Source organism: Dermochelys coriacea, chromosome 6, assembly GCF_009764565.3.
Source record: "Dermochelys coriacea isolate rDerCor1 chromosome 6, rDerCor1.pri.v4, whole genome shotgun sequence".
NCBI classification, from domain to species: Eukaryota; Metazoa; Chordata; order Testudines; family Dermochelyidae; genus Dermochelys; species Dermochelys coriacea.
This window is the reverse complement of record NC_050073.1, coordinates 1624430-1636518: the sequence shown is the minus strand read 5'-3', so window position 1 is coordinate 1636518 and position 12089 is coordinate 1624430. Positions and strand designations below refer to the sequence as shown.

Below are 12089 nucleotides of genomic sequence, written 5' to 3'. Positions count from 1 at the left end.
GGCACTGCTCTGTTTGGCTCTTTATCTGTAACATGGTAGCTTCTGAATGCTGCATTCAGTCCATCCCCAGCTCTGAGCGGGCAGTGGGGGATAGCGGTTAAAGTGGGGTGGGGGACCTAGGAGGACTCCTGGGTTTTATCCCAGCTCTGGGAGGTGCTTTCTGTACCCTGTTGATACTACATAGGCATTTCTCTCAGGCAGAATGCATCGAGTCAGATTGGGATGGAGCCAACATGCCTGGGTTCACTTAGCAATCCTAGCACCTGCAGAGCTTAGAGTGGCTGCTGCAGGTGTGGAGTTCCAGACCCAGCTTCCTTCCATCAGGCAGGAGCAGGTCTGGCTTTTAGCAAATCCGTGCCTAATCCCCAGCTCCTGCAGTCCTGTGATTAGGGCAGAGCCCCAGATTTTATTTTGTTTAAAGTAATAGTTGAACTTTTGCAAATGGATAGAAAAGAGGGAGAATGTGGCTAGAAAGTAACCGGGGCCTCCCTGAGTTTATGGAGAGCCTGAGCCAATCGCTCCGAGATGGGAAAATACCCCATACATCTTGATGGAGGGGGTGCACTTCCAGCCTCACTGCTCTGGGAACCATGCAAGCGCACCCCAGCAAGGGTCTCTGCGTAGGGCAAGAGAGGAAGAACACTTCCATACTGGCACCTGTGAACTTACTGAGAGACCCCACCACAGCCACCAATTCCTCCTCCAGGGAATGGGATTTTGAAGAGCACACCATGCTCCATTCACTTTTAACATGGGTGTTGCCAAACTATGTGGGTGAGGCCATGGGGTGGCCCGTGTGCCTAAAACAACAAGGGGCTAGATTGTGGATGCTTGGAATGGGGGGAAGCCCCTCACTAATGTCAATTTCTCTGTCAGTCTAGGATGACAGTGGGGGGCCACTGGCCTGTGAATACAATGGGATTTGGTTCCTGATGGGGGTCGTGAAGATGGCTATGGCCAGCCCAATCATCCCGGTATCTATGTCCAGATGGTGGACTACAGTGAATGCATATGGGGGCATGTGGGCTCCAGGTGCCAAGCGACCTCCATGGGGTCCTGCACCTCAGGGATCAATGATCCCAGACCTTTCTTCAGCACCTACATGCTTCTCTTCACCACTTTCCTGATGTCACTGCAAACCCCCCTTTCCATTCCAGCATCCCCAAGGTCCTTCTCCACATTGTGCTTCTGTAGCTGACCCTGTGACCCCCCCATCCTAGACAGGGTCCCCATCCAACACCAGCCCTTTCTCAACCTTGGTGCAGAGAGACCATGTCACCTGTGACACCCTACACACCATTGTAACAATCTTTGTGATAAATACACCTTGTGAGGTATGATTTGAAAACTAATAACTGATCATTCATATCCTTGTGTGACGTATGTACTCAAGGGTTGTTAAGAGTTATGGACATACACTGGAGTGGTCACTAAAATGTGTTCAAACCAGGTGTGTCAGGGAGAGTTGTTAAACAGGTCTCTCCCAAAGAAAGGACAGTGTTTAGCTGCATTTCCTAAGCAGCACACAGACCCATTGAACTAAAAAGGGTGGAGGCCAAAACCTCACACTGACAAGTGCAGGAGAAGACAGCCTGGTGTCTACATCCAGCAGGAGAGAGAAGCTCGGGCTGGGTTTTACTTTTCAGAAGGATCCATTGCCAAGATTTACTGGGTTATAAAGACAGAGGGGCTGAACCCAAGGGAAAAGCAACCGAATCAACTGATTGCATACGTTATTCCAGCATTAAAAGTGGGTATGGAGCGAGGTCTTTTCTGAGAGCTAATGCCATGCTGGTGATTAATGTCATTGTGAAATGTCTGTAGTAACACTCCAGGGTGAATTATGGACACCCATTAGGGTGACTAGACCCCCAGAGGCTCTAGGAACCCACATCGTTCAAGGATAACAACCATAGACACAATCCTAAGTACGAAGTCTTATCTGTACGACAAGTTTTATTAAAGCAATAAGTGAAGTTATTATGACCCAGGCATGTAGAAGTCCGACCAAACCTGTGCAATAATTATAGCTGTAGTCATACTCACATCCTCAAAGATGTTCTTGGGTTCGAGGGACCTCTCACCAATTGATCAGCTGTAGAGGGAGTTCCTGCTGGGGTTTTTCCTGTGGGCAGCAGCCTGGCCAGCAGGCTCCTTCCTTCCCCCGCTGCCTCTGGCTGGGCCAGCACCCCGGGAAAGCTCAGGACCCTCCATCCCGGGGCACTGGCCAGGAGGACACAAGCCCTGCGTGTGCAAAAGCCTACGGAGCGCTGATGCGGGGAAGCCTCTCCGCCCCTCAGCTAAGCTCTGGAGTGGTGGGGAGGGGTGCGATTTCCAGCCTGTTTGCACCCTCACCCTGCAGGATCCCCAGGCAGGGGCTTAGCACTCTCTTCCCACCCACCACCCCGGTTCCTGCCCCCAAGGAGCCCAGGGCTGCTCCATCCCCTAGGCACCCTCCCCTGCTGAGCCACCTCTCTGACCGGGTTCCTGCAACCCCCTGCAGTCAGGTTCCCTGGTGCACAATGTGCCCTTAGGGCTTAACCCCTTCCTGCCCGCGCTGTAGCTGGAGGCAGCTGGGTATGTCAGTGGCCAGTAGCAGCCTCTAGGTGTTAGTTGCCTTTTTGCACTGTGCAGGCAGGAAGGGACAAGCTGCTTCCAGCCACAGGGGATGGGGTGGGCGGAAGAGATGAGCACTGTAAAGACACAGGCCAGGTCATCCCTTTCCCTCCACCCTCCTCCCCTGGGGCTGGAAGCTGCTCCTGTCCTTTCTTTCCCAGTGCCGAAAGGCTGCTGCTGGCCACATTCTGGCATGAACCCTGGCAGAAATCTGGGGGCAGGGCATGTGACCTATGTGCCCCCCCACAACACACGTGTTGCCTTGAGAAGATGTGGCAGCAGGTACCATGAGAGGCGGGTCCATCCCAGGGGCCCAGCCAGGCATGGAGGGTGGAGAGCACTGGACATGAAGGGTTGGGTTGGTTAGTCAACCCCTCTTTGCGAGAGGGGTGTATGGGAGTGTACATGTGTCACCCCTCCCTGTATGAGCCCTACAGCCTTAAAGACCAGAAGGTAAATAAAAAAAAAGAATCCAACTACACAGTATTTCTTTGTAAGAGGGGCTCTGTGACAGGGTTGGGACTCACCCCCGCAGCGCTTCCTGCTGGCTCATCAGGGAATTAGCTCAGTCCAGTGTGGAGCACCCTCCACTGGTCGGGTCCCATCCGTGTGGAGCACCCTCCACTGGTGCCTGGACCCACATTGCTCCCTTCTTGCAACACCCTCTTTAAGACACTGCCCTCCAGCTGTGCCCCTTAGTCCTCCCTCACCCCCTTCCGGGGGAGGTTATCAGCAGTCTTTCGCTTTGCCCAGCCACAGCCACCAACCACACCCCAAAGTCTAACCCCTCATGTCAGGGGTCTGGTGCAGTCTGCTATTGCCACATCAAATGGCTGGGTGTATGTGCCAAGGGCGGGGGACACCCAGGCCCACCCTCTACTCTGGGTCCCAACCTAGGGATCCTTGGGGGCAGCCTTCCTGCCCTCCTTCTCTCCCCTTGTCCACCTCTCCTCCCTGGGCCACTTCCCCTTTGGCCCCTTTGCACCAGCTAGGCCCTACCCTCAGGGCCTGCAGCCTGGCAGTTACCAGGCTGGAGTTCCCTTCTGCTCGACTGCGCTGTCCCTGGTGCAAGTCCCCTCACACCAGAAACAGACCTTCACCCTCTGACAGCCCAAGAGAGACTGACTGCCTCACCCCTGGGCAGCCTTTATATAGGGCCTTGCCTGGCCCCGGTTGGCTGCCTCTTACTCAGCCTCTGATTGGCTCCCTAGCAGGCCTTCTCTGATTGGCCGCCCACCTCCGCAGCCTCTCTGTCCTGCTGAAGCCCCATCTAGCATAGGCGTGGGGCAGCCACCCCACTACAGGCTCAGTCAACTTGATGTTAATTTTAATGTTTGTACTGCACAGTTCTGAGTCGATTGCTGTTGAATTCGCTTGAATACAAGTAATTTTACCAGGTGTCCCATATTCAGCATAGGGAAATATGGTCACCTTAACGCTCATTGGCATTATGTGTGAAAGCATGTGGCCAGACAAAGGAAGGAGCCGTTCCTGCCCAAGCCGGGGTGGGGTGGGGTGGAGATGGGGGGGGAAGCTATTTACCTGCCTCTCCATTTACACACAGAGGGATAGGAAGCTCCAGGCAGGAAGAACAGCCTGAGGCCACCCTGCCTCTTGAAACAAGCTCATTGAGCTGTGGGAGAGATAATCCAGAAGAGAAGCCGTCTTTGGCCTCCATCTGCGGCAGGGCCCCTCCTCTATCTGGCCAGGTTCAGCGCTTCCCCCTGCAGGAAATCAGCCCCACTCTGGACAGTGCTTGTCTGCCCTCTCAGTGGCTATGGATCAATTGTCTCTGGCTAGGCCTGGGGCAGGCCCAAGCAGTGTCCTCCGCCAGACAACAGAAACACATTGACAAACACAAAATAAAGGGGGACCCCTTTCCCTGCCCCTTCCCTGGCTGGGGGGTGTTGGCCTATTGATTGTTTTCCCTGTCAGGAGAAGATCAGCCACTGGCAGCCCCACCGATCAACTCATCCGCCACCCCTACAGCACCTTGCACCTGCCAGCAGCCCCGCCAATCAGCTCCTTTCCCTCCCAGCACTTCCCATGTGCTGTGGATCAGCTGTCCGGCGGCATGCAGGAGGTGCTGGGGGGAGCTAGAGGAGCAGGGGTGGGATGCATTCGGGGGAAGGGATTGAGGGGGTGGGAAGAGATGGGCCAGAGGTGAGGCCTTGAGGGAAGGGATCCGATGGGGGCAGGGTCTGGGGCAGAGCCGGGGTTCAGCACTGCCAGAGAAATGAAAAAGCCATCACCTGTGGGGAAGGGTGTATCTGCCCCCAATTAAGTTAATAAGCTGTGATGTGCTTTTGTGTCTTTAAAGGAACGAACGAACCTTATGATTTCTCTGAGCTGTCCAGGAGAGGGCTGGACACTTCAGGGCACAGAATGGGGGAAATTGAGGACTGGGGTGTGTGCTGGGGTCACTCCTGCTGGTTGTAACTAAGGTTGGTGGAAGGCAGAATGGGGTTGTGGGGCTGTAGAAGTTTGTTGTTGTTTTTTTTTTGAGAAAAAGTCTTTTTTTTTCCATGGGAAAATGGGTGTTACAGTATCCACACGTGAGGATAATTGTTTCTGTTCAAAGTGGCAGTGGGAGATTCCTTATAAAAAGATGTTTTACTAATCAAAGTAGAAATGAAAGAGTAAAGCCAACTCATTTCAGGAGGGAGTAGCATTGTGCCAGGTGCTGGACAGACTCTGGCCGAGAGTTCAGGGCCCCTGTTGTGAGAGGCGCTGCACAGACCCTAGCTGAGACCCAGGTCCCATTGTGTTGGGCACTGCACAGACCCGGATGGGAGCATTTGCAATTTAAGTAGACAGAGGAAAGTTTTTTTGCTGAGCCTCTGAAGTCCCTTACATTCAACTGATTGGCACTGCTCTGTTTGGATGTTTCTCTCTCTGTCTGTAATACGGTGGCTTTTAAGCACCACATCCAATCTGTCGTCATTTCTGGGAGGGGCGCTTTGTGCGCTGTTGATATCACAGAGCTAATTCTCTTTGGCAGAATGCAGTGAGTTATATGGGGATGGTGCCAGCATTCATTTAGCAATTCACGGACACAGCCCTACGGCAGTTAAATGCAAAAATAACATCGTTATTTACCAGTGTTCACCCCAAGGCAAATTAAACAGCAGGAGGTGGCTTTTGGAGATGATGAGCTGCTACCTTCTCGGTATTGGCAATGTCCTGGGGAGAAGTAACAAAGGAAATGTGACCCAATTGGCCCAAAATGTTTCAGTAACGTTTGGGGCCTTGCCAGGTTCTTTCTGTAAGACGAGGATGATGCTATGAGTCAGGTCTATTCTTTGGGGCAATCCTGTTTGTTCACAAAGAATGCACATACAAAGCCCTGCTTCCTGAACTCAGTAGGGACAAACCACAGCAGTAGGTCTGTTGCTCAGAAATTCCTAAGGCTACAAATCCAGCCAGTCCTATGCTGGAAGGAGCTCTGTCTCTTTCCCTTCATGCTGTCCATGGCCTCTCTCACTGTCAACTCACTCTTGCCTCTCAGACACAGTTTGCCCCTGCCTTTGCAACCAGTCCCTCAGGCTCCACAGCTCCACTCAGGCTTCAGCATGTGGCTGGTTGCCTTGGGCGGTAGCTTCTACTTTGTCCAGCTCTCTCACATCAAAAAGGAACCTATTTGCTTCTTCCATTCAGCCTGAATAAAAGAAGCTTAGAATACACATCACTTAAACCAGATCTGTTATTGTCTAGTTTTCATTTGATTTCATTTCCAATTCTTTCTTTCTTTCTTTCTTTCTTTTATATTAACATTTAAAAAAATAAATCTAGATAATTTTCAAAATAAATCTTGCTTCAAAGTGATACGTCCAAATCTTTGGGTTTTTTGGAATATGTCAAAGAAACAATTCCACTTTTTAGAATTTTTTTTGGTTGAAACTATTTGGCAAATTCAATCTGAATTTGTGAATAGTTTTGGTAGACTCCAAACTGCATATTTCAGCAATTAAACTGTTCCTCGAAAAGATGTCACTCAGCTGTGCTTACTAGCACAAGAAATACACAGCTCTAGACAAAATAGCCAGCACACTGACGTGCATCTCCCTGGCTCAGGTTCCTCACTGCTAGGGAGAGTCCTTTAGTTTTGGACAGAGACCCCTGGAGTACCCCATATCCTTCACGCACAGTTCATAGCTTTTCTTCTAGATCATGGAGTTTTTCCCACTGAGCTAACTTTCTCTGACCTTGGCTGGTCCACAGTTAAACAGCAATCCCCTCCCAGCTATGAAAGCATGCTCAGCTCCTCCCCTGTCCTTCCCATCTCTTCCCTCCTTCTGCCCATAGTTTCCTACTTCCGTGAGTCTTCCCTCCAGGTTATGTGTCCCTGTCCCAACACCTGGTTTCCTTGTTCTCCTATGGTTGATTTTCCTCTTCTCCTTCCTTGCACAGCAGGTGTAGAGACAAATCCTGCCAGCCTCAACAAACCCAATTTCCAAGTTCTTTTGGCCTGAATGGGTGACCTTCTAGGGTCTAATGAATGACCATTGTACCTAGTCTTGCTGACACAGCCCTCCCCATTAAGAAATGTTGGATTCCACACGGAGGCTCTCCACAGCCCAACAATTCCACAATAATGACTTCACAGCATCAACTGGAATTTGCAAGACATACCGGACAGATCCCCCAAATCTGGAGTGATGCAAGGAGAAGTGCCACATGGTCCAAGTAATAATGTCACTTAGATAATGTCACTTAGCCAGAACACCCATGATAACCCTAACTCTATGATACCCTCAACCCTAATCCCCATGATAACCTTTGCCCTAAATGCCACAATAACCACAACTCAACCACAACCCCAAAGCCAGCATAATTTTTACTCCATGAGAATCGTCTCACTCTCCTGGGTACTATTTTTGGGTCTCTCTGCTTGGCACACTCAGTTGGCAATAACATGAGGACGTGAAAAATCACCAGAGGCCTGCATGCAGTGACCTGGGCCATCACATGTTTTCGTTTGGTTTTCCAGGATGTCCATACTGGGGTGATACCAGGCAGAGCAGAATGAAAGCGGTCACAACCTGTTCAGCACGTTCAATTTAGTGGCACTTATTTCCTTGCTTGGGTTACCAGGAAATCAGTCCCCATTATTCTCTATAGATCCAAGGAGGGGCACACAGGTGTTCATAAAAACCTGCCCCAGAACTTTTTTTCTCCAGTCGGGCTTCGGTCAGAGCAATGGAGGCAGCTGCCTGAAGCCAAGACAGGCCTGGGGAAGGCTGAACCATGGGGCGTCTCTGCTCCCCTCTGGCCATAGCACTGCTGGCGATGACCCTATTGCAGGGTGAGTGTGGGGTGGGGATGTAGGGTCCAGCCCCTACCTCCCAGGAGGAGGTGAGAGAGATACGGGTTGTGGGGGAGGGAACTGGGCTAGTGAATAACAGGAAGATCCAAGCCCTTGGCCCTTCATAGCCCCCCGAGCCAATCTAACCTGGATGGGTGCATTCAGTCCTGAGCTGCCCCACTCAGATCAATGGGGAATATTGATTCTTGAATGTACTGATGGTAAATCAAATAGGAACACAGCTATGAATTTTTGCTGGAGCTGAGAACGGCAGGGCTGTTATGGGGTAATGGGCGGAGCTTGGGAATTCTGGGTGGAGCTACTGGAATTTATTCCCCTCCACACACCTTCTTGGGTTCCAGCAGTGCCTGTGCATAAACCTCCACCCCCAACATGCACACATTAATATCTTTCCCTTCTCTTTCTTCACGCCCTAGGTGCTCAAGGGAGTTGGAAACAGGCAGGTAAGACACTCACTTCAAAATGCCAGCCTTACCTGGCCTGGATTAGTACCATGAGAATGAGGCTGGGAACCCGGACTCCTGGGTTCTATCCCCAGCTCTGGGAGGGAAGTGGGGTCTAGTGGATTAGAGCAGGGAGGGAGAGGGGCTGAAAGTCAGGACTCTTGGTTCCTTGCTCATCCCATGTCAATGCTGTTCCCCTCCAGGGTGTGGCCAGCCCAGGATATCAGGCCGAATTGTTGGGGGCAGGGACGCCCCAAAGGGCCGGTGGCCATGGCAGGTCAGCATCCAGCACAATGGACACCACTTCTGTGGTGGGTCCCTCATCTCAGCCCAGTGGGTTGTATCAGCAGCTCATTGCTTCCAATTGTGAGTAACTGGGGTGGGTAGGGACCGGTGCACAGACAGACGTCCTGCCTAGATCTATGCCAGGCAAGCTACCCCATGCGGTGTTGCTGTGCGACGGGTCCCCAGCTGCCCTGCCCCAGACCCTGCTACATTTTTGGCCAAGTTTGCAAGCCATTTGATCATCCTTTTCTCTCCCAATCCCAGATCTGACCTTGTCTCTTCCTATCACGTGAACCTGGGGGAGTACCAGCTCTCCTATCCCTCCCGGTGCCGGATCTCATCCCCTGTGAGCCAGATCTTTGTCCATCCCAACTACAACAGCACGTGGAAGTCTGCCGACATTGCCCTACTGCAGCTCAAAGAGCCAGTGCAATACACCAATGAAATCCTCCCTATTTGCTTGCCAGGCCCCTCCGACTCCTTCCCTGACAACCACATGTGCTGGGTCACCGGTTGGGGGAGAATAGACTCTGAGGGTAAGACCATCCCCCAGGAGGAGGTACTGTACTATCTCTCCACACCTGAAGCCCTGAGCTCCTGGAGCCCAGTGATTCCTGCAGCATCTTGCAATAATCTCTGCTGCCCCCTGCCAGCTGGCTACCCCCGATTGGCTGTATCCCTCACAGCCATCTGTGAGGCAACTGATCCACTAGGCTCAGTTGGGAACCTTCTGCTTTCGATACAGATGGTCCCTGGTTCAATTCTTTGCAGAGGAAACCCCCCTAGGGGCAGGGCTGCACAGACTGGGTTCTATGGTTGCGTGTCAGTGCAGTATCTGGTAGCTGGGTGGAGGTGGGGAATGGATGCAAGGGGGGTGGATATGATTGGAGGGGATGGGGAGTGTGACATGGGGAGGAGATGGAGTGGGAAAGATGGCTGGACGGGAGGAGAGTAGGCTGGGGAGGTAGATGGGGATAGAAAATTGTCAGGCATGGGGGCGCATTGCGGAAGGCGATAGATCCAATACCCCGGTTCTCTCCCCCCTCCCCTAGTCTCTCTCCCGCCCCCCAGCACACTTCAGGAGGTTCAGGTTCAGCTGGTCGGCACTGCAGCCTGCAACGCGCTCTACAACATCGACCCAGATCCAAGGAGCGGCAGGGACCCCGTCAAACCCGACATGATCTGCGCTGGCTACGCCGAAGGGCAGAGGGACTCCTGCCAGGTGAGAGAGGGCTCTGGGCCAGCTGGATGCAGGCGAGCCCCAGCGCAGCTCCCCGTCGCCATCTAGGGCCTGCAGTGTGTAGAGCGGCTGCTGCAGCTGCGGCGTTCCACAATCCGGCTGCCTCCGAGCAGGCAGGAGCGGCTCCGCCTTTCAGAGCCATGTGGACTCACAGTCCCATGTCTAGGCCCCAGGTCTTGGAGTCCTGTGATTAGGGCAGAGCCCCAGCTTTTATTTTTCTTTAAAGTAATAGACGAGTCTTTGCAGATGGATCGAAAAGAGAGAGAACGTGGCTAGAAAGTAACCGGGGCCTCCCTGAGTCTGCAAAGAGCCTAAGCCAGTTTCTCTGAAATGGGAAAATACCCCATGCATCTTTATGGAAGCTCTCTGCTTCCAGCCCCACTGCTCTGGAGAACCCTTCCAGCCCATTCCGAGCAGGGTGCTCTGCATAGGGCAGGAGCAGAAGAACACAGCCACCCTTCCTGCTGTGAATGTATTAGGGATCCCATCTCTAACACCAATGCATCCTTCAGAGAAAGGTGGGGGGAAGGTCCACAATGTTCCTTTCACTTCTCAAGTGGGTGTGGCAAAAATATGTGGGTGGGGCCATGGTATGGTCCATGTGCCTAGAGCTCCAAGGGGCTGGGCTGTGGATACTTTGGGCCAGGGGACCTCACTAATCCCAATTTCTCTGCCCCTCTAGGGTGATTCTGGGGGGCCGCTGGCATGTGACCACAATGGGACCTGGCTCCTGATGGGGATCGTGAGTTGGGGGGATGGCTGTGGCAAGCCCACTCGTCCAGGGGTCTATGTCCAGACGGTGGCCTATGGCGAATGGATATGGGGGCACGCTGGCTCAGGGAGCCAAGCCAGCACCATGGGGAACTGCACCTCAGGAATGAATGATGCCAGATTCTGCTTCAGCAGCTTCATGCTTCTCTTCACCACTCTCCTGATGTCACTGTGACCCCCCTTCCATTGGGATGCCCCCCATCTCTCCCTCCTCTGTTCACCCACTAGTGAAACCTTGCACTGTGTAGGGGGTTAAGATGCAGATAGGAGAGGACCTGAGAGTTACCAGCAATGCCTGTATGCCTGAGTCTGCAGAGAGCCTGAGCCAATTGCTCTGAGAAGGGGGAGCCACCCTGAGTGTGACTGATGCTGTTTCAGGTGGGATCTCTCAGGGATCTGTTTATGGCCCTACGCTAAGAATATAAGAACATAAGAACGGCCATAGTAGGTCAGACCAGTGGACCATCTAGCCTAGATTCCTGTCTTTCAAGAGTGGCCAATGCCAGGTGCTTCAGAGGGAATGAACAGAACGGGGCAATTATCGAGTTATCCATCCCCTGTCGTCCATTCCCAACATGTGGCAGTCAAAGGTTTAGGGGCTCCCAGAGCATAGGGCTGCACCCCTGACCACCTTGGCTTATAGCCAGTGTTGGACCAGTCCTCCATTAATTTATCTAATTCTTTTTGAACCCAGTTATACTTTTGGCATTCGTAACATTTCCTGGGAACGAGTTCCACAGGGTGACTGTGCATCATGTGAAGCACTTCCTTTTGTTTGTGCTAAACCTGCTGCCCATTAACTTCATCATGTGACCCTTAGTTCTTGTGTTTTGAGAAGGAGTAAATAACGCTTCCCCATTTACTGTCTCCACACCATTCATGATTTTATGGACCTCCATCATAACCCCCCTTGGTCATCGCTTTTCCAAGCTGAAAAGCCAACCTCTGTTTTATTTCTCCCCATAAGGAAGCTGTTCCATACCCGTAATCATTTGTGTTGCCCTAGTCTATTCCTTTCCAATCCTAGTAGATCTTTTTTGAGATGCGGTGACCAGAACTCCACATGGGATTCAAGGAGTGGGCGTACCGTGGATTTATACTGCAGCCTTTTATTGAGGGTTGAATTTAGGGTTATTTTATTACTCCACCGTGGGTTCAGCTCTGGATGCTACAGTTTCAGGCTCAACAGAGTGAAATTTCCTCTGGTGCTTTTCTCAAGTTTGGAGGCTCTAGGAACACACATCCAAAGATAATGACCATAGACACAATCCCAAGTATGAAGTCTTATCTGTACGACAAGTTTTATTTAAGCAATAAGTGAAGTTATTATGACCCAGGCATGTAGAAGTCCGACCAAACCTGTGCAATAATTATAGCTGTAGTCATACTCACATCCTCAAAGATGTTC

General features: G+C 51.9%; 1 protein-coding gene across 1 annotated transcript; it reads left to right on the top strand.

Annotated features, from left to right (window-relative positions):
• The first annotated feature begins 7863 nt into the window (after window positions 1–7863).
• On the top strand, window positions 7864–10856 carry LOC119856824 (serine protease 33-like). Its single transcript, XM_038404853.2, has 5 exons — window positions 7864–7921; window positions 8589–8751; window positions 8935–9206; window positions 9723–9892; window positions 10593–10856. Exons 1-5 carry the CDS (start codon window positions 7864–7866, stop codon window positions 10854–10856), a joined length of 927 nt encoding a protein of 308 aa, XP_038260781.2.
• Window positions 10857–12089: the final 1233 nt, after the last annotated feature.